Consider the following 23,805-nt stretch of genomic DNA (forward strand, 5'->3'; position numbering starts at 1 on the left):
ATAAATCAACCATCGGCGCGTGGTCAGTTCACGTAATTCTCAGCACCGCAATAATTTAATTAAGACGTAATCGAGCATGCATACCGTATTGTTTCTCACAGAATTTAAAGAATTAAAATATTCTCTATCCTCTGGAAAAAAATACAACAAATTTGGATTGTTGCTCGTATAGCTTACGTTGAAACCATTAGAAATTTTCAACAGAAGGAAATTTCATATAAATAAAATGTACGCAAGGTGGTATAATACATTGCTCAAAATTATTTTAGAGACATGTTATACATTGATTTGATATAATTAGACAATTTTTTTAGATTTTGAATTTTACATAGTGACTACCACTCTAATAAGTATAAAAACATGAAATTGCTATAATATGGTGCATGTAATCTGTTATAATAATTTACAACTACGAGCCATCCAATTTAAGGTGTTTTTATTTTCTGTATAGTATTCAAGTTTCAAATATCATGTATGAACATGTTCGCAGAACGATGCATGAGGCGTGAAAGAAGCTTATTATGATTTCCAATTATAAATACGCCTCTTTCACTGACGTCGACACAGATGACTCTCGTTGAGTAAAACAGAAAATCGAAAAAGTGGATTTATTTCCTTTTTTTTCTTTGCTACTTTGTAATTTTTCAGCTTCAGGAAGCGTGGAGATTGGTTGAAATCTTGAAAAAGCTCATGAAAAAGATACAAAATAACGTTACTTGTCATTCAAATTGAATCGCTTTTTTGGCACGCTTAAATATATAATAAAATTTATGCACACATTGCTGTCTTTCGTTATTATAAATTACTTGATTGTTGTACATTTATATGTTACAATGTTTTAAATCGTTTTTAATACTTTGAGTATTCGTAAATTTGTTGTTGTTTATAAATGTATGTATGTATGTGAATATAAATAGAATGAAACAAATTGCAACTGAATGAATAGACTAGGATCCTCTCAACAAAAACGATTGATGTTCCTTTGTCTCCAATTCAATGTGCCAAGAACTTTGACAGCGTTCTACACTTGTCCTATCGAATTGATCCATATTCTAACACGCTATTCATGATGCCACCATTGGCTTCGCACTTGATAAGGTTTCTTGCTTTGTATTTAATAAAACTAGGTCTAAATATAGAATCCTATTTTTCAAAGCACAGTAGGTTCGCGTTTTGCAACAAAAACAAAATAAGTCAGTTTTGAAATGAACAGTTCTTTTCGAAATTACATTAAGTGTCCTGGCAATAAATTGGATTACACACTTAATACAGATATCATATAAATTATATAAAATATATCAAAGTATTTAAGCACTTCAAGATTAACTTCTGAGATTTCTTCAAATAAAGAAAGTCTTAGCCGTTAAAGCTTAAAAAAGTTTGCAAACTTTTGTGGTTAGTAATAAATTGGTCAATTCGTAGTTTACGTAACTGAGGGATGCGCGCGCGAGACTATGGCCTCAAATTCGATCCAATTACAGGGGTTAACAGGTATCTGATTAGCATTCTCCAAGTAGACATAGTCCCAGTGACTACCCGACACTGCTTGGCGTCGCGATGTTCTTCACTTCGTTTTTACTTTAAAGTGCTTTGCGTTTCTCTAGTTAGATATTATGGCTGATATTATTGGTTAGTGTGATTTTTGGCGTGCAGACAAATGTAAACGGTTTTATTGTACACATAAACTATTGTGCACAATCACATGGTACGAATCAGTGTGTATAAATTCTTACACTATGTTATCGTGTATAATAATTTGTATGTGTGATAAGACCGTGTACAATTATCCGTACGCCTGATTTTCAAGTTGAAGTAAGCTTATCTTTTATGGAAAAAGTTTGATGTTTCCAATATTAAGAAGGAAATGAAATTTTTAAAATGATGGTGTTCGTTTTTAATGATTATGATTTTTGAATAAAACTAAATATTCCAAATTGAAATTTTCGCTTTTTAGCAAATTTTGTTTTTTTAGTTTATTTTTTACGGCTCAGTCATGAAAAATTATCAATACTGATGGTTACAGTGAAAATAAATTACAATATTTTTGAATAACCATAAAATTAATAATGCATAATTCAAAATAAAAATACAGTTTAGTCCTTTTTAGCTAATCTCTATTTTTATTTCAATTATAAGCCTGAAACTATAAGAACCCTTAGCAAAATATCAGTAATTTCGCAGTGAACAGGATATTTTGGTTTTTATAATAGTACCTATCGAAGTCAATACTTACGATAGTTAGTCATTCTTCTATTTCACCCGTTACTGCGTAAGATTGAAAATTACGAATGAGATTTAATAGTAATACTTTTATAGTAATACTAATATTTTATAGTTATGCTACTACTAAATATTTTTTGAAGTCGTCTAAAAAATATTTTCGACTGATATTTAACACAAAAATATTCAATTTCAAAATGGCTAATTACGTAAAATACTAAAACAATTGAAAAACAAAATCAATGTGAACGTTTTTTTATATGTTACAGAAATGACTAGTGGCGGTACCAACATGGCGTACCGTGGCCTAAGTCAACACGTAAATTTTGACTCGATCCCAGATCCGGAGGACCGTTTTTCTCTTGAGGAGTTAATTGGCGAAGGCACTTATGGTGAAGTATACTCAGCACGTGAAAAGGAAACGGGATCTCAAGTGGCCGTGAAAATTCTCGAGAATGTCGCTGATAACATCGAGGAAATAGAAGAAGAATTTCTTGTGTTACGGGATCTTAGTATGCATCCTAATATTCCGGAATTTCATGGAATTTTTCTTAAAAGAGCAAAGCCTGCTCAAGAAGAGGATCAGCTTTGGTTTGTTATGGAGGTGAGTCAACGGAAAATAATGATAAATTTAGTTTATTTGCGAAATTTCTTATATCCAAATCAACGTTTTTAGATTATTAAGTGGAAGTTTTTATATTTAAACAGAAATAAAATTTGAATTTATGATAGAACAAAAATTTATGATGGTAGGTGAATAGACTAATTATTCAAATAATTGCTTTCAGCATTAAATAGAGTTTTATTTTCATGGAAGATGATCATGAATCTACAATTTTAAACAATTCTTTATTTCTATCTTATAACAAGTTAAAAATATTTCTCTGATCTACTAAAACTGTACAACTTATAACATTCTTATGATACTCAATGCAGTTAAACCAATCATTACAATTTGTACTTGGCTTAAGATGAATTAATTCCGTATAATATTAGATAGTAATAAGAATCATTAATACAACAATACATTTAAATGTATAAATATATATTGGATAAATTACTGCAATACCGGATATCGGAAATCAAGAATTTCAGCGATATTTAGTTTTGTTTTCGATTCACATTTCGATATTCTTAACCAAAATTCTTAATAAAGTAAATAACATAATATCTACTAGACAATGTGAGAAAAATTTATGTTGTTTAAGACTACATTTTTTGTCCAATTTGAAGATTATTATTTGAATTCTCAATATACTATCAATAAGCAGTTATCGGCGTGCATCTCAGCCAAGAAAATTGGTGTAATTATATAGAAAATATTCGAATTATTATCCATTGTTTCTTCTCGCACGAGTGAAAATATCGGCATAGACAATGACGACATCGTGCACAGTTATCGTCTGTAAAATCGCAAGCATGACACTCAATCAGATGCCGATTGCTGCTATATTTGAGAAAGTAGCGCAAAGCGCTTACAATTGCAATTTTTTGTTTCCGTTCGTTCTTCTCTGTTCCACTGATAGGAACAGAGAAAGTCTTTGTTTCAATGCCGCACCAATGATAGAAATTGTCTCGTCTTGAGGTGTAAATTTTTTGTACTATAACTTGTAGATTAATATCCGTAATCGTCATGGAAATCACGTTTAAATCGAGAGAGCACGCTCAAGCGGAAAATAGAAGATATTTCCGGAGAGAGTTGTACTTGATAATAGTGAATTTTATATTTTATGGCAATGTTTATTGCATGAAACTTTCATTTGACTGAAAAAAATATTGCTTGAAAGATCAATATACTTAAAAAATCGCATATTTTTAATAATTTTATAACATTTTCCATATCGCCTATCAATTCTCTTCACGTTTTTGTCGATATTTTCCTTTACATTATCCTTTGCACAGTTATGCACTGGCGGTTCTGTGACGGACTTAGTACAGGGACTGAAAAGGCGTGGAAGCCGTTTGACCGATGACCAGATAGCCTACATCTTGCGTGAGACCGTCGAAGCATTGATTTACTTACATAACAATCATTGCATGCATCGTGACGTGAAAGGCCACAATATCTTGTTGACTGAGGATGCACGAGTCAAACTCGTTGATTTTGGCGTTTCGTCGCATCTTGCGGCAACTTATGTTAGGCGGAATACATCTGTTGGAACGCCATACTGGATGGCACCTGAGGTATCTACATGAATTTTTTATTAGTCTTGTTTACCTATGCTCAATCATTGTGTTATTGACCATAATACTCGATGTATTGAATTAAAGATAAAGGTAGTAATATTCAAACTACAAATCGCTGTAATTATAACTTGCACGATGCGTTCATTAGCCTCAAAGAAACCATACTGTTATGCTAAACTTAAGTGACGTCGAAAATTCCATGTTACAGGTGATTGCTTGCGAGCAGCAGCTCGACTCTTCGTATGATTCACGCTGCGATGTATGGTCGATTGGTATCACGGCTATCGAATTATCAGAGGGTGACCCACCACTGTCTGAACTACATCCAATGCGTGCCTTATTTCAAATTCCTCGTAATCCGCCTCCTTCCTTAAAAAATCCAGATATTCATATGCCGGAGTTGGTTGATTTTATTACCGAGTGCCTTGTCAAAGATCTTGAGCATCGTCCGTTTGCTTGTGAACTGAAAGAGCATCCTTTGCTTTTGAGTATTGAGGAAAGAATGGATGATATAAGACTTCAAATACAGGAAGAAATCAAACGGCAAAGGTAAGACTTTTCGATTGGGTTTTGATACATTAGAAATAGCTTTAACTTATTATTAACATTTTCTTTGCTACTTAGATCCGAAGGTAAAGTACATCGACAGCCAGAAGTAACGACTAAGCATGGAAAACTAAAAACTGATCGAAAAACGCGACCCGAAAAAATGTATATGGATGATTTAGCAGCGCTAGATATGCTCTCGGAAGATGCAATTGTTGACCAACTACAAAACCGTTATGAAAGATCGCAAATTTACACTTACATTGGTGACATCCTTGTTGCAGTTAATCCATTTGCGAATCTCGGCCTTTATACAGGAATGGTATAGTATTCAGTAACAATAGAGAGCAAATGTTTAGAAAAAAAAAGTAATTCCAATATAATTTCTCATATAATTTGAATTCAGGAGCAAAAGCGTTACAAAGGCCAAGCCCGTTCCGACAACCCGCCACACATATTCGCCGTAGCGGATGCAGCCTATCAAGCGCTACTGCATCAGCGGCAAAACCAAGCCATAGTTATCAGCGGCGAGTCGGGTGCCGGTAAAACTGAGTCGGCTAATTTGTTGCTTAAGCAGCTGGTGTATCTAAGCAAAGCTCCTAATCGTAATTTAGAAGAGCGCATTCTTCAGATAAATCCCATAATGGAAGCATTTGGAAATGCAACTACTGGTATAAATGCAAACTCATCACGGTTTGGAAAATATCTAGATCTTACGATGACTAAAGGTGGTAAGGTCACCGGTGCTAGGATTGCCGTGTATTTGCTAGAACAATCACGGGTCGTTGCGCAAGCTGAGTAAGTACTATGATTTGTTTTAGTTTCAAGAGCGTGAAAAATTTGGAAAAATATAGTGATTATTTATCGTGAGCTTGATTTTTTACTCTTTAGATTAAAGATAAACCTAATTGTTTTTAGTAATTACGAGCTTCAAACAACATCATTTTTAATAAAATTAATGCTTTATTTATATTTCAAAACTATATTTTTGGATTACAGAGGAGAGAGAAATTTCCACATTTTCTACTATATGTATGATGGTCTTGAAGCTGACAACCGTTTGCAAGAATTTTTCTTGAATCCTGAGTTACGACAAAACCACCGATACTTCACCGATAAAGTCGATACATCACAGACTCATATAGACAAATTTCAGCAGCTTAAAAATGGATTTAAAGTTCTGGGTTTTCATGATGCTGAAATTGACACTGTTTATAGCGTCTTGGCAGCAGTACTCCATCTCGGTGATATTGAATTTACCGAAGTGGTCTCCGAAGATAATACCGACAATAAAAGTGAAGTTGTTGATAATGAACCTGTATTGCGAGGTATTTACTAGCATAATTCGTATAAATTATTAATTTATGAAAGATGTAACTATAACTATATTTTGTTTAGTATCAAGACTGTTAGGAATCGAACCGAACGATCTCGTTGATGCTATAACATCAAACTCAGTGGTAACACGCGGCGAAACAATTACCCGCAATAATACAGTTGTGGAAGCTTGTGCTGCACGTGATGCCATGGCCAAAGGACTCTATGGCCGTTTGTTTGACTGGATGGTCAATCAGATTAATATATTGCTCAGTTTTAATCGCTCTCCTAATTATGAACCTTTGGCTATTGGACTGCTCGACATTTTCGGCTTCGAGAATTTCCCGAAAAATTCGTTTGAGCAGCTTTGCATTAATATTGCTAATGAACAAATTCAATATTATTTCAACCAACATATTTTCACCTGGGAGCAGCAAGAGTATATGGCTGAGGGTATCCCGGTGGATTTAGTCGAGTTTTCAGATAACCGGCCTGTACTTGATATGCTACTAAGTAAACCAATGGGATTGTTGGCACTCTTAGATGAGGAAAGTCGATTTCCAAGAGCTAATGATAAATCTTTGATTGGTAAAATTAATATAATGATAGATATTTTTTCGTATGGTGAACTTTACACCTAATCTTTCATTTATTGACAGAAAAATTCCATAACAACATCAAATCAAAATTCTATGTAAGACCAAAATCAGATGCTGTTTGTTTTGCTATTCATCACTTTGCGGGACGAGTAGTATATCAGGCAGATGGTTTTCTTGAAAAGAACAGAAATTTTCTGCCACCCGAGGTTATACAACTTGTTCGTCAATCCCAGTTTGACATGGTTCGCTTCCTATTCCAGTGCCCCATTACGAAAACTGGTAATCTATATTCTGCTATCCATGATACAGATTCCCGAAAATTAACGTCTTCTGGACACAGTACAAAGGTATATTATATATAAATAATTGTTATGTACATACGTTAACAATTGTTCAATTTACTTCGATAATTATTATTTTGTAAATATAAAGGAACGATATTCAAGCAGAGGATTAGCATCCCAGTCACGAGCGCAACAGACCGTGGCGACATACTTTAGATATTCGCTTATGGATTTGCTGCAGAAGATGGTATCTGGTTTACCGCAATTTGTTAGATGTATCAAACCTAATGACAATAGAAGTCCAAAGTTCTTCGATAAAGAAAAGGTTATTAAACAGCTGAGATACACTGGTGTACTGGAAACTATTAGAATAAGGCAAAATGGATTCTCTCATCGAATATTATTTAATGAATTCTTAAAGAGGTATGTACAATTAACATAAATATATTTTTGATAACAGATTGATTGTGACAGTATTAAAAATTACGTTTTAGATACTGTTTTCTTGCTTTTGGTTGGGATGAACGGGTAATCGCAAATCGCGACAATTGTCGCTTACTTCTAGTGCGTTTGAAGATGGATGGTTGGGCTTTGGGCCGCACTAAAGTATTCCTCAAGTACTATCATGTTGAATTTTTGTCCAAGCAATACGAAGAACAGCTAAGAAAGATTGTAATGGTGCAAGCATGTGTACGAAGATGGTTAGCTAAGATTCGCTTCAAGAAGGAGAAATGGCAGCTGGCAGTGTCGGTAGTAACGCTGCAGCGTCATATTCGAGGTTGGCTTGCCAGAAAGCATGCCATTAAAGCCATCAGAAAAAGGAATATGGATGAAGAAGCTTCCGTACTTCAAAAATCTGCTGGTAAGCATTTTTAAATACTCCAATTAGCAATGGTCAATTTTTTTCTATGTAGTTTGAACGTATGACTCTGAAGTATTACAATCTTATTATGTCATCTAAGAAAAGTACTTGTAATTATCGTAGATTTTTATGTCAAGCCCATTGCTATTAATACTGATTCTTTAATACAAAATAAAAATCTGTCGATTCAATTAGATGCTATCCTCTCCGATTGATAAGTGTTTCCTGTAGCGATAATTTTATTAAACTAGATTATTCAATCAACTCCGTTTTTGACAGTTAATATATTGTGATTTATTTTTCATCACTTTGAATTACATATTTTAGAAGAAATAGTTGACAGGACAAGAGCATCAAGACAAGCATCCGTTGATGCAGATGAAAATTTGAAAAATGAAGAGCATGCTGCCGTAATTATTCAGAGTCATTTCAGAGGATACACAATTCGTAAGAAATTTGGTTATGAACTAGAAGAACGTTACAAAAATATTTTGAATGATTATGACGATAAGAAAGAAGCTCATCAGGCATTACTACGCGAAGGTCTCAAAAATGAAGATGCGGCTCTCATTATCAGAAGATGGTATAAGACAGAAGAACGTGTCAGAAATAAGCCGGCAACTAAAGATAATATCCATCCTAAGCTCAGACAAGCTGATTTAATTCACTTTGCGCAGACTGTAATTAGCGTAAAATCATTCCTTTATTACAATTTTCAGGTTTCTATACACGAGAGTATGTTTTCTATTCTAGGTACATATGAAGAACCAAGAAGTGCATAAGTACTTACGTCGCAACAAGCCTGGAGTACGATTATACGAAATTGAGGACTTACCACCAGACTACGTTGTTCCGGAAGGCTTTAAAATGGCCAGAAAGGTTTTGCAATATCGCAATGGAAACCAACCAGAAGCTGATGATACTGTCAAATATTACCGTGACCTTAAGGAAGAAATGAGCAGGTAGATACTCAATTTATTTTGATTTTGTAAAAAGCACATTCCACGCGGAAATTGTGAAATTTAATGCGTATATTATAATATAAACACAAAATATGAAAATTTTAATTTCGGATTTCACCATGATTTCGGGCACTCGCATCGAAAGTGGTTCCGACTTCGAAGAAGAAGAAGTTGGCTGGGACTTACCGTTGATACAGCTAGAAAATGACCTTCAGCCATCGGGGAGGTATTATTGTGTGGTTTTTGAGCTAGTTACTATAGACTTTGTTGCTTTGAATATATTTGTCATTAGATATATTGTAAGGAAATCTGTTATCTTTCGATTATTTATTTAATTGAACCAACCGTCATTTCACCTAATCGTCGATTTCACCTCGATACAATAATATAAATTTCCTTATTTTTTAGCATGTAGATCACTGTTTCGTCCACAATTACTTTCTTTTCAGAGTGCTCTTCATTAATCAGTCCGAGTAATGAAAAAATTTGCGACACCATTTCTCATAAAATCATCTTATTTGAAGAATATATCAAAGACATCATGATGTATTCTTTCAAGTTCAAATGAGATTATATACATATAATGCAGAAAAATATTATTATTAAACGTGGAGTGTGCAATTTTTATTACTCGGTGTAGAAATAATACAGTCAATGGTCACTATTAAGATAATACTGATTGGAACGTTCTTTAAAATCACAGAGGTCGAATGGGTCAAGTACTGGAGCTGAATGCCGAAAGAAGAGAACGTCTACAAGCTTATGGAGATTACACAGTCGCTCCGGAACAACAACTTTCAGATATTTGGCATAAAGCCCTGAGAAATCCAGCAGAAATTCAAGTGGGAGACAGTTCGACGAAATCGATTAAGTAATTATCATTTTTCGTCAAGTATAAATGTTGCATGTATGAAACAATAAATTATGATGTTGTATGCAAATTTTGTATGGCTGATGTTATCTAGCCATTTAGAGCTTATTCAACTTATACTAATGTGATTATTATTTCACTTTTATTTCCTATATCAGAGGTATCATGGCAAACTTTCAGGTATATCCTGTTTGATTTTATCCGTTTCCTAGGTGTTTAGTATAGAAAATGCATGAGTTCCTATATTTATTTCTTTTGCTTTGTTAAAGATTCATCTGTACATTATGACTTTTTATACAAATATTTTTAGTTATTTTGTATAAAAACTTCGAAATGCCAATTAACACCCGCAATTGACAATTTGAAGATATCGGAAAAAAATTGAATATTGAGTAATAATTTTTAAATTATTTCCAGTACAAGGACTAATGAGCTGCGTAATCACATGCGATCCTCACCAGATAATCGAGCACCCGCCAAGAAGCCGCAGTTGCCTAACGCTAATAACAATGCGTATATCAACCCTGCAACTGGCATACGAATCGGAGTTAGTTACAAGGTCATCGAGCCAGTTTTACCAACGAACGGGATCAACAGCTTCGTTAACAACAATAACCGACAGAATCATCAACAACATCGAGACAAAATGATCAAGCAGCAAAGGCATAACAACAATAACGTAGGAGAACGAAAAAACGAGCTGAGCCGACTGCCCATGACCAACCTGATCGATCGAATAAGCAGCCAGGATAACAACTACAATATCACCAATAATAATAATAATAATAATAATAAAATAATAATTAATGACCAAGATAAAAACAGACAAAGACCGATCATTGCACGAAATTTGGTCAACAGCCATCCAACGATAGCAGTAAGATCTATTAATGACACAATCGGAATAACACCAGATCTTAGGAAATTTCTCAGGCCAACAAAAGTTAACGAGGAAAAGAAAATGCTGCAGCAACAGGATACGGAAGACATTAATGGGCCTTACAATTTCCGTAAACTATTGAGGCCAGCCGAATATTTGCCAACCGAGTCTCTTCGTAAGAGGAAAGGCTGTAACGGAGCTACTGCCGTCAAAGAAAAAGTTACCGGTAAGCAGGTGAAAAGGAGAGCGCCACCGGCACCAAACGTCAATTGTCGAATTGTCGGCAGTCGGAAATAACAAGTTGCAATTGAGTAAAAATTCAGATCGATTTTCAGTCTTACATTTATCGCTTTTAGAACTATTCCATGAAGTTTATGTTTCTCAGATATTAGATGTTTTTTATTATTAAAAGATTGCTACTGTGACAAACAAGTTGTGGATTGTTCGATCGTCAACTGTGATTAATAATCTAGAAACATTATATTGGCTGCGCGCGATTATACGAAGCAGTGTTTAAAATGATTTTTAAAAGATTTCTTTTTTCATTTGTTTTCAGATTAACTAATCGAATAATAATTAATGTGCGCATGTTTAGTACTAGTCATTATCAATCTAAACTATCGCAGTTCAGCGATCATTTCAGTAGAAAATAATAAAAACTATTGTGTTCGTAACTAGGTAATTAGAGATAAGACACCAGTGGCTCAATTTTTTGCAAACCAAAAATCAATATTCATTTACAAAGCAGTAAAGAATATTATTATTATCGTTATTAATATTTAAACTGGAATTATTAAGCTCCTATATTACTTAATAATGTAAGGTTAAAATTATTATTGAGTCGGTATTTCACTATTGCTAAAGTAATAAATGTAAAATCTACAAAGAAATATTATTGTTATAATTTAGCAAGCCTATAAAAATGTTCTCTAAAATATACGCATCGCTGTCTTTCTTCAATAACCCAATTTATCCTAACGATTATTTCAACAAAATATGAAAACACTCGAGTCTATCATCACAACTTGTTAGATTCTTAATCAGTCAAGCCTGGAAAAGCTCTTGTTATCTACAGGGCTTTTGTCTAAGCTCTACAACTTGGAAAGCTCTCCATGAGATGTCGCGTGTATTCGGGGCGTGATGCGGGGCGACCGGCTTGGCGTATCGTCCGCGTGTGCCTCAGTGGCGCCTAGCTCCCTCTCGTACAACCGCGAAAAAGAATTGTGCGTGCATCGTGCACGTTGTTGTAGAGGAGGAGGAGGGGGTCGCATGTGTGTTGGTGCATCGAACTCCGTGCTGCTACGTTGCAGCTAGTGCGACCAGGGCATCGTGCGCGTAAACACAAGCTCTCTTTTTCTCTCTTACTCTTTACATCTCTCTTTCGCTGTCTCTATCTCTCACTCGCTTCTTTCAAAGTCTCTCTCAAAAAATAAAGAATGGCGACCGAAGACACGAGCAGCAGCGAAAAGACAACCACCGACAAGGTGGAGCCTTCTACTACTACCGCTACTACAACTGTTGCAGCTGCGACTGGCATTGCGTGCACATCTTCGTCGACAAAAGAGAGTAACCTTGTGGAACAAGCAGCAGCAAATAGTAGCCTTGATTTCAAGAGTCGTAGCATCGAGCAGGTTGTACTGCCTCTCGTGTCGAAGGTAAGAAAGAAAAGTAGGAAAAAAATTTCCTCTGTTTTTCTCCTCTTATTTCACGACAAAAAACAAGTGCCACTCGGCACCGCATATGTAAGCCGCCGTCGCCACCGACGGCGAAACGTTTTATCGGTCGGCGATATATCCCAAAATAGCCCAAGCAGCATATTTCAGCTTCTAGAACGCCCCACGCACACTCGACGATTGATTCGGCAAAACCAACATAACGTTCTTTTCGCACAATGTGTTCAATGTATATTCACTCTCTCACGTGCTTTAGCGAGGTTTTGCCGCACACACCGATCTGTCATCGGTGCACTTGTTACCATCCTACCGCCCTACACCGATTCATGCGTTGTTGTATGTGTGTGCGTGTGTAAATTATGCTTCCCATTTCTTTCTTCTTTTTAGTATTTATGCGCTCGATGGGGTCATTGCGACTATGTGTGTGCTACTTTCGCGCTAATGCTCTGTTGCCTTTTTTTATCTTTGAAATCGATAAAAAGGATTTACGATTAAGAAATTTTGCTTCGGTCTTTGTCGTGAATTCACGACAATAACATGTGTTTACAAATGCTTCGAGTATAATTAAACAGATACATTAGTAGTGAGTAAGGCATAGCCCGATTTTTTCACGAGTAAAAAGCGCGAGTCTATAGTTAAGCAAATATCATGACCTAGTAGATCGAAGGTGAAAAACTAACAAATGAAATATCCACATTTCACGCAAAACGCTTATTCAACCTAAGTTATGCTGCCACTACAAAAAAGAGTAGTACTCCAAAACAGACCGAGGAATCATACTCAATTGCATGGGCGACCTGACGCTCACAGTTACACATGTACAATCGATGATCTGATATAACCTAAGAACGTTATTTTCTTCTCCCACATCTTCAACAACAGAATACACACACACACACACTTGCTTAACAAAATTTGTCGACGAAATTACATACCAAAACTCAATCACCGTAATCAACAATCACAAGGTAAATTTAAAACGGTTTGTATTCAAACTCAAAAGTGTTACTTTCTGAAATGTATCTTTAAGCATACCGAACGATGTACTAGAAAATATATTAGATTAAATAGGAATTATATGTGGATTTATTTTATGGTGGATAATTAAAGTTAACATATAGATAAAGACGACTATAATCATGTAGCTAGCTTCAGAAGGCAAGTTTACTCGAAACCTAATGACATATGATGATTGCATTATGACGAATTCAATTATTTTATCTAAGTCATGATAGTCTCTCTCAACTATTTTTATATACAAACAAGACGGATACGTTGCTGATCGAAAATTGAATTAAGGGTTCTTTAGCTGACATAGAATTCGATAAATACCAATCCACTCGTCATGTTAATAGGAGCAAATACAAAAGAATGTATTCAACAATTATTTTACATTATACATTATCAAAATTAAGTACGCCAAAACTGCAGAATGATAATATTAAACACACAGCTATAATCATGAAGGGAAATAAAAGAGAAGACTTTTCAAGAAAGTTTATATTATATTCAACTAGATAACACAAAACAATATAACAAAACTTGATAGAAAATAAAGTAATCTACCAATTTAACATGACTAACGAATTGTTAACAAAAGGAAGTAGCACTTATCAATAAAACATTAACGTTATTCCAAACTTTCACAAATTACACTAATAACAGCTATGACTAACATACCAAAAACTATAACTACTTACAAAAAATATACTCCACGATGGAATAAAAAATACAAAACAGCTTTCAAAAAGAAGAAAAAGAACTCTACTGATATATAAAATACATAATACTATCGAAAATAAACATGAACAATCTAAAAGAAAAGCACAAGCCAAGGAATTAATATAAAAAGCAAGAAAAGATTCGTGGATCAATTTTTTCATTTAGTAAATCAACAAACAATAACGTATAAAATATAGAAAAAATCAAAGCGACTAAAAGGCGAAACCGCTGCTCTCATCCACTTTAATTAAAAACGGAAAAATACTGAATAATGATCAGGATATATTAAATATAATCGTTATAAACTTTGCCAAAAATTCAAGCGACAGACTACATGCTCGAATTCCTCAAACATAAAATCAACAGTGAAAAAATATAAATTAACTCAAATCTATTTATAGGTGACGTTGAACCGTTTAATGTTATAACAATTGAAGAATTAAATACGATAATGATAAATGGTAAGAATACAATCTCAGGACCAGATACTATTCCAAATTTATAAATAAAACATCTGCTAGAGAAGACCAAACAGTCCTTGGTGTTTATATACAACATAAGATAGAAAAAATAAGTATTTCCAAAAATATGTAATCAACCCAAAGTTATTTTTATTCTAAAACCAGACAAATACGAACGTGATAAAATTAGCTAACATCTGTAAAGCCTTCAATAATAATCAACATCTTATAGTTTTATGTATTGGTATGAAAAAAACGTACCATCTAGTATGGAGACGCAAAATCATAGAACTACTCGCAAAAGCAAGCATCAAAGGGAACATATTAAAATTTATAAATAACTTACATATTAATAGAAAGATAAGAATTAAATTAAATAATGTTTACTCCAATCCAATATACAGAGATAATGGAGTACCACAAGGATTGTGTATTAGTATCATACTTTTCATATCATAGAATATATATAGAGACATATACAACAAATTTATCAAAATAGTCAAATTCATGAAACAAATAAAAGTATTTATAATTGACTTTAGTTTAACCAGCAGACGGCCGGGATTTTAGAATGTGTCCAAGTCGTACTTTTCAAAAAATTTTCTGAGAAAAATTTCCAAATGGACTAGAAATATGGATCCATCTCAGAGTAATGCCGATCGGCATCATCCCGGCCACCTGAAAGTTAAAGATATATTTATAACACTCTATGTTTTGAATTTAACTTTCGTGAGTTGACCTCGATCCCGATAATTAATTAATTTTGTGTATGTGCGTGTGTGCGTGCGTGCGTGCGTGCGTGCGTGCGTGCGTGCGTGCGTGCGTGCGTGCGTGCGTGCGTGCGTGCGTGCGTGCGTGTGTGTGTGTGTGTGTGTGTGTGTGTGTGTGTGGACAAAAAAATAAATAAAATAGAAAAATTTTGAAAGCATGATAAAACAATGTACTCGTATATTGAACACTAAGAAAGATAGGCATAAAAACCTCCACTCTGTGAGTGAAGGAAAAAGCCGTTTAAACTAAACTTACAATTAATCGAACTTAAACTAAAGCACTTACAACACAGTGACATGTAGACGACGCACTGGACACAATGAAGCTGAGCAGTAGTCCAGCAGGATACAGCACTGTGGATAGGAGGAGGGTACAGCCCTCAGACAATACACGCACGCACACCCGAACATAAACATTAACAAATTAATTAAGTAGTAGCGCGTTAAACTAAGAATCAATTTAAATATATAAATGAGAACACATTGAACAATATCGAACCGACGGTGAAGCTGAGACACTGTTATTTTACTCGTAAGGGTTAGGTAGCGAGTGAGTGTCAAGAGAGACGAGACATCGCGCGAGTTCAGCGTCTCGAACGGTGAGGAGAGGGTAAAAGCCCACCTATATTAGCGAACGATCAATGAAATTACTCTTATACAGAACTGGTCCCGTCGTCATTGTAGCCGCTCTTTCGGCTGTTTCACAGCTGGATTTCACGACAATTAGGCCGTCGGTTCTACGATACGTGTGGAGAATCCCACAGAAAAATCTTTCCTTTTGAGTTTTACCCAATATGTGTACGAAAGGTTTTCTTGGGTTCCACAAACACAAGCGCTCACGCACATGTCAGAGAAAATCGAAACATAACCCAAACACTCTACTTATAATTACATTGAATACTTTGAATATTTCGTTAATATCCAATAAAAGAAGCAACAATAAATAAAACTAATAAAAAAAATTTGTTTATTGATCGTTCGATTCAGCTACTTTCCAAGCTATATAAAAATTGTTTTGTAAATGAGATGTCGCGTGAACTGCTAGAACAGATCGATAAGCATCCGATAGAATGTGCTACACTGCTTAATTAGTGTGCTCTTCCGTAAACTTTACTTAATAAAATAACACTTTCTAACCCAGAGAAAATGACAGGGTAAAACAAAAGAAGCTTGGGCTTCTACTGTATACTTTAAAATACACCGTTGTGTAAGCTAATACTAAAACGATTATTTTCCATTTTATGAACAGCTCGTTTAATAGTATTTTAACTCATGTATGTTTTAGTATTCAAAGTTTTATTTTAGTGAATTAGTCATTAATATGTAGCAAAGTATTAAAATGTAGAATACACTAATTAACACATCAATCAGCTTTTCGCGGGAAAAGCCATAAAAACATTCGAATTTACTTTACGTGCCAAACTTGGTCAACCGTCTCCTATTTTTATATACGTATAAACTATTTATATTAAATTTTACGCGACATTAGCATTATTCCTGAAAGAGAGCTCCCACCCCCCGCCATTACTCATTTGTGGTACTTGCTTACCACAAATTGAGAACCTTAAAAATGGGCAAAATCATCGTCAGACAGTCACATACACGCTCAAAGAGAAATGTACATATACAAGGATAAACAAAACGAAATAATTGTACAGAGCTTGCGCACTCCCCTTTTTACTGAATATGCGTCAGAAAATTTCGACAGCTCGACGAGGATGTGTTTCCGCTTTGACAAACACACGCGAGCGTATAATACGTCATCGTCGTCATCACCGTCAGTTCAAAGAACCCACACATACATACACAGAAAGTGTACAGGCGCTTAGAGTCAAAAAAAGTTTCGCGACTGCGATTTTAATCACGTTGCTGAAAGTTCACGAGAACTCATTAAGATATAAAATGTGTTCTGTAACTGACTACATATTGATTTTTCTTGTATGTGTATGTAGCCTAGTTAAATCAAAATATTGGTGTTTGTGCTTTCAAATGAATTTTGATAATATGTCATGATGTTTGCAGGTTAAGCAGAGATCGAAGTAGCTTACATTGATAAATTATTTTCAATTAACGTGGCATTTTATGAAAATAATAAGTTGATGGAAAACGAACTAGGTGCAATTAATTAATCATGAAATTTAATCCGATCAGGAAAAGCTTGTGGAATATTATTAACTAAGCAATCAGAAGTTATTGAATGAATTGGGATCTCATAAAATTATTAAATTAGCATACGTACTAATTGAATCTTTAAGTTTATGAGTTCAGCAAAGCTATTGACAAGGAGAATGTCAACCTTGTGAGTCACGGATTTTGATGAAACTTTGCACACACCTTTTTTAGTCAAAAATATTAGACAAATATCTTTCAGTTTCTCTGAACGGGCCTTTTTTCATCAATCTATGTATATTCATTTTTCGCTATTCGACCGACGTAGCGGATACTATGTTATTTTTGAAAACTATAAAAAGTTATTTCCAAAATGTGATACGTGTTTTCAATGTATTTTTATTACTTAGAATATAATGGTCAATCGCTAAAAGCGAAAAACTAAATTTTTTAACGGTATTTTAGCGATTTTTTTGTAGTTTTTTGCTTCTAGTGCTTGACAGGGTAAGTTTCATGATATATCTAATATTTTTGAAAATAACATTTTGTAGACTTTAAAATAATACCCAACGTCCTTTGACCATTATCCACAAACATCGTAAATATTGATTTGACGCCAATCTTAGAACAACTCAAAATTTTGTTTAAAACTTGTAATACATAATTTTTTTTTTTAATTTTTTTTTAACATCGCTCTATTTATGTTCCATCAGTGCTAATCAGCGACAGAGGCTTGCAATATGCTTGAGAACAAAGCATGTGAAACTTTTTTCAGTGGTGTTTGTATTAATCAGCAGGCACTAGGAATCGAACCAAGGTCGACCGGGTGCGAGTCCCGTCACCCTACCAACCGAGCCATTGCAGACCCCAAATATTAAATATTTTTTATTTTTATCTCTAAAATACTTAAGTCAGAATAGGAAAAAAGTATGAAAGCTTTAAAGATGATAAAATTTTTCAAAACCGTTAAAATAATCATTAAATACGTTACTTATACTTCATATTCTAAATTATCCCAAATCATTAACAATGAGGGTTTCTTCACGTTAAATAAATTAAGAAATAAAACACTGCTCCAATTCAATTATTTATAATTTATTTGTATTCCTATTCTGAAAATAGATTTTTTTAGATATGAAAGTATTAAAGAGAACTCGAGATGTGCTGATTTAATACGCATCGAAAAATGTGCTTGAGAATGACTTTAGTGGCCAACGCAACTATTCAATTAAAATCACCATATCTCATGTTCTATTTAATATTTTTCAAATTTGTTGTTCTTTCTAAAATATTAAATTATAAATAAACTTTTATAGTTATTTAAACAATTAAAGTGCTGATAATTAGTTACCTGTCCATTTTTTGTCAAGCTCTTTTCAAAATTAGTGTTCAACAGGTCCAAATACATAAAAACATACTTAGGTTGTATTTTGTACACCATCTGTCTCAACTCCGAACGAAGCTCACACTGGAATCTACCCTACTTTTTTTGCAAAATAAATTATAACAAACACACAGAAATCTCTTAATGACTTTTTAATTTAAGAAACAAGTTGAAAGTTTAAGCATGTTGAATATCGAACTGTCGGGTTCATGTCAAATTCCTTTCTTGTCCACCTGACCGGTATCGTTGAATCACTAATATAGGTGAAACCATTGTTCGTAACTGTCATTATTTTGAATGTTTGAAATTTTTTTATACCAATTGTGAGTAGATAATTATTAACCCTTTAACTGCTAAAGGTGTCTATATACGCCCTCACAAATCCATTAATTTTTACGAAAAGCGTATATATACGCTCTCTATTTTTAATTTTTTTGCCATTATTTTTTAAAAACTCTAAGAATTGCATCAAATTTTCGAGTACTGTTTTTGTCACTGTCAATAGTCGCAGCGACTGACGAGCGAAAAACGCGCCGCCCATATAAATGGATTCGTCCGAGAGCGCGCCGCAGTCAAAGGGTTAATATTAATATTATATATTAGAAAACCCAAAAAGTTACCAAAAATAAATTTGGTACAGGTTTCTATAATATTTCTATAATAATAAATTCAATATGTAATTAATAGTAACGGAAAAGTGATTATTCAAGATTATGTTGCGCTTCGTGAAAGGTTTTTCAAAGATGTTTTCGTCAAATAAACTGTAGTAAGTATTATAAATTGTTGTTATAAATTAATTATTAAAAAGAATTAGTATTATATCAGGATTCCATGAATTGATTATAATTAACTATAACTGTTCGTGAAAATGGCTGATGAATACAAAAATATTGAATCAAATTCAAAACTTTTCAGTCAGTGTTTACAAGTTTGCTTAGAAAATTAAAAATACGAATTTGATGAAGAGTTCTCGTAAGACCTATCAGACTATTTTGAAACATTGACTTTAAAAAAGGAATTGATATTAGATAAAATTGACGAACATAGTTATCTATATACAGATGTTGAATATGTAAATTCAATCAATACGAATCAATATACACCAGAAGAATTTTATACATAACAAAATTTAGAAAGTAAAGAAGAAGGTGGGTTTACATTACAAAAGTGAAGTCTTCATAATAATTAATATCATTTGTAAAACCCACCAAATAATTACTCACACACTAAACAATTTTTGAATAAACTTATATATTAGCTTTTGTACATTTATAGATGACTTTGTTGACAGTCAAGGGAGTGATTATCAACCTGAAACCAAAAAATAAAAAAAGATTATTCAACTGATCCATTGGAAATTCACATTAAATATGCAAATTTAGCTAAAGAAAACTCTGGTTGGTCGCTTTTACCTCTCTGCAACGGAGAGGATTTCATTTTTTGACTAAACTAGACTTACTCAAAAGATGGGCAAAAGATATTCAAAAAGGAGGTATTCAATTTGATAAACAGAAATTCATAAGCAAATGGATATATTTTTTAGATGCCACAGAAAAGGAAAACTTCTTGTGAGTACTCGGAACTTACAAGAATGGGTATTGCAAGGTGCTATGCAATTTAATTTAATATAAATCCTAATTCAGTGCTATCTTATCGTAAGTAACAGATTAAAAAAATATTACCGAATAAAGCAAAGAAAAGTAACGAGATATGTAAAATCTTGAGAAAATAAGTGAATTACAGAAATATTTTCAATAGCTGAAAAATTCCAAGATGAGTATTGCAATACAATAAACGGTACGGATAAGAGCTATATTTTCAATACAGATCAAACGGGTTGCGAATACAGACCAAATGTAAATAGGACATTCAAAATTGCTGGTACGAAAACTATAGAAATATACTTTGATGACTACAATAAAGTGACCCATAGCTACACCATTTAATATAAATTACTACAGCAGGTAAATTTCTACTAAACGTTTTCATATGTTTGCAAGAGGTCAATGGTGTATACGAGCTAAAAATTGTGAAAGATATAAAGGCAATGACTAAGGAATTTTCAAATATTTTTATAACTTGCTCGAAATCTGGGAAATTATCATCGGTCTTGTTTCGTTCATATACTTTTAATATTCTGTTGCTACCTTTGAATACCTGGGGTGGACTGAAAAATAAAAATTTATAAGAAAAATTTTTTCACTAGTACGGTAATCAAAGTTGTACAGTGAAATTTATTCCTCCTGGCTGCACAGCTTATGCTCAACTTTTAAATGTTTATTTTCATACACAAACAAAAATTTTAATCAAAGAAATTTACAATTCAACATACTTTAAACAAAGAGAAGATCAATTAACATCAATATATGATGTAAAAATACAATCAATCATCAGCTCCAATATTTAAAGAAATGATAATATATACCTGGAACACTTAAAAAATGTTGGATGATTGTAACATTTTTATGAATGTTAGACAAATTTTTTTCCCATTTGAACAATGCAAAAATAAATAGTATTATTGTATTCGACGTAAAAGAAATACATCGTAAACATGTACAACACTTTTGGAAATAACTTTTTCTAGCCTATAAAAACAACATAATAATCACTATATTGGCTGGATAGCGAAAATTTAATATATATGGATAATTGATGAAGAAAAATCTATTCAGAGGAACTGAGAGACGCATGTCCAATATTTTCAATTAAAAAAGGTGTGTGCAAAGTTTCATCAAGATTCGTGTCCTACAACGTTGACACTCTCCTTGTGAGTAAAATCCTTAAATATCAGAGAAAATAGTTGAAACTTTATTATAAATTATTCGTTCATAAAAAAAATTAAGATACATCAGTAAAAAATAGTACAATATTCAAAATTCATTGGAACACAGTTTAAATCTGCCGAAAATAATCAATTAGTTTATAAACGTTAATTTCAAAAACAGAAGTCATATTAAATAAATATGCGCAAGATATGCATTCTTTCGTGTATCTATATGCATCTAATGCAACATGCAGTTACATACTTTTTTTCAAGTCCCAAGATTCGATGCCTGCTTCTGTTTTTTTTACAGTTATCCTGGTCATTCTTTAGATGATAAAAAAAATAGTACATACATGAATACGTTTGGCAATACTTCCTACTCTTTTTTTATTCTTTTATTGCCCAGATTTTGCGATTTTTGACTTGTCTCTCAATTTTCATTTGGTCAGCTGAATAGAAAATAGATTTTACAATTTTTTAGTAAAAAACTGTAGGAATGGACGAATTTCTTTATTCCATTTTGCATAAAACGAAAAGATTAAATTTTCACGATAATTTTCATGTTTGTGAAATTGCATTAAATTTGCGGAGAATAAAATTTTTATTTTGAAATATGGCAACACCACGCCACCTGAGCCAAATTGATGTCGATGACTTTTTTGCGACTCAAAAAGTAAACGCACGTTATTATATTAAATCTAAATATAACTAAAACAAAAAGGAAAAAAGTAGAATAAGAGAGGCTCCCCCAGACGGTCTTGATAAAGCACACACAAGAAAGCTTCATAACACATAAAATATTCTTGCAAATAATTACTTCCTTCGTCCATCCTTTTGCGGATTAATCACAGCATAAGAAGAAAAAAGTAATCCAAAGCCCATGATAGCACAGTTTCCTCCAGTTGACGTCGTTCCACGGGAAAGATCTCACGGCAGAAAAGCTTTGACCTTTTCACCGTTATAGAGCCCGACACATTAGTCTATAAATAATCTCTGCGTGCCTGAGACTCCAATAGCAGTTGACTCGCAGAGCTTTCTATTTAAAAACGCATCTTACGTTGTTATCGCTGGAAATACACAGTACACACAATCCATTCGAAAGCATAAAAACTATTGATCCATTTTGTCTTCTTTTTCCTCGCACGCCCACGAAGCAAGCGCATGGATGACTCGTTTGCGATATTACTGCTTGTTCTTTTCCTGCTTTTCCATGTGGCTACCTGTCCGGTTGTGCTTTTGTTCATTGCAATCGAGCTTTTGACAATCCTTGAATACTTGTGATTCTCTCATTCTTCTCATTGTGCTTTGCCGTTTGTTTACGATCAGTCAGTCTGAATGTCAACTGCGACTATCTTTGAAAAAACGTACGTAATAAAATGCCATGACAACTCAAACTCATATTGGCCGAAAAGAGACAGATGGGTCTCGTATTTTTAAGGTATTTGCTCCAGCAGTAGGTAAGGTTGGTATCAATCAGGCCAGTTCATGTAAGCTAGTACAAAGGAAAACGAACCTATTTCCTAGAAATTCTATTATTCTATTATAAATCTTTTATAAATCTTTTATATAATCTTTTATAAATCTCTAATATTTCCCCGGGAAACAAACTATAGGTAATCAGCAAATTCTAAAATACCGTACGTACCCTCACATAAAGTACTAATATCCTTCCATCCTTAAAAAAAGGGAAAAAGAGTATCTGATTTATATGCCTGATCCGTCATCACAGCCATTCGTGAGCGGGTAGATTTATGTCTGCCCGAATTCTCACACGAAGGTTATTATTTGGCGATGTTTTAGTTGCGACGGTATTTTTCTTCGTATGGTTATGTGTTTTCAAGACATAGGTGTATACTTGGTTTTGAAATATGAATTATTAATTTGTCTACAAAATGATTGTCTAAAAAAAAGTATCATTGAAGTTGCTTAGCCAATACGAATGAATCTCGTTGAACTCTTAAAAATGTCAGAGAAGCACTCTTTTTTTCAGAAAAAAACATCTCTTATTTTTTATCCTTTGAAATCTAATGAAACAACACGCACCATCTGTAACATTCAACTTTCCCATCTTATTCAGAATCGAACAAAAGATCTTTGCTTCTACAAGTTTGAAAAAACTGTCTTGCAGATGTCAGCTCCATCGAGAACAAAAAAGAAGAAGTAGTAGAAAGGAAGGTCGTATTTAAAGTAA

General features: G+C 33.5%; 2 protein-coding genes across 6 annotated transcripts in view; both read left to right on the forward strand.

Annotated features, from left to right (window-relative positions):
- The first annotated feature begins 1,532 nt into the window (after positions 1 to 1,532).
- LOC131673385 (myosin-IIIb-like) lies at positions 1,533 to 11,655 on the forward strand. 3 transcript variants are annotated; one of them, XM_058951319.1, is made up of 17 exons: positions 1,533 to 1,629; positions 2,490 to 2,824; positions 4,123 to 4,404; positions 4,616 to 4,956; positions 5,032 to 5,275; positions 5,360 to 5,751; positions 5,953 to 6,281; positions 6,352 to 6,858; positions 6,930 to 7,216; positions 7,302 to 7,576; positions 7,648 to 8,015; positions 8,343 to 8,695; positions 8,769 to 8,977; positions 9,123 to 9,203; positions 9,681 to 9,848; positions 10,007 to 10,028; positions 10,266 to 10,405. In XM_058951319.1, the coding sequence occupies exons 1-17, from the start codon at positions 1,614 to 1,616 to the stop codon at positions 10,275 to 10,277; spliced, it is 4,221 nt and encodes a 1,406-aa protein (XP_058807302.1). In that variant the 5' UTR covers positions 1,533 to 1,613; the 3' UTR covers positions 10,278 to 10,405. The 3 variants fall into 3 exon arrangements, with proteins under 3 accessions (XP_058807302.1, XP_058807300.1, XP_058807301.1); XM_058951317.1 differs by lacking the exon at positions 10,007 to 10,028 and having other exon boundaries at positions 10,266 to 11,655; XM_058951318.1 differs by lacking the exons at positions 9,123 to 9,203; positions 10,007 to 10,028 and having other exon boundaries at positions 10,266 to 11,655.
- A 290-nt stretch (positions 11,656 to 11,945) lies between these two features.
- The window catches only part of LOC131673386 (alpha-catulin), a 93,872-nt gene continuing 82,012 nt past the window's right edge, over positions 11,946 to 23,805 (forward strand). For all 3 annotated transcript variants that reach the window (XM_058951322.1, XM_058951321.1, XM_058951320.1), the window contains exon 1: positions 11,946 to 12,383. In XM_058951322.1, the coding sequence (XP_058807305.1) occupies positions 12,165 to 12,383 (219 nt within the window). In that variant the 5' untranslated portion in view covers positions 11,946 to 12,164. The remainder of the gene's footprint in view (positions 12,384 to 23,805) is intronic.

This window comes from Phymastichus coffea, unplaced genomic scaffold, assembly GCF_024137745.1.
Source record: "Phymastichus coffea isolate CEN01 unplaced genomic scaffold, Cenicafe_Pcof_1.1 PCOF00175, whole genome shotgun sequence".
Taxonomy (NCBI): Eukaryota; Metazoa; Arthropoda; class Insecta; order Hymenoptera; family Eulophidae; genus Phymastichus; species Phymastichus coffea.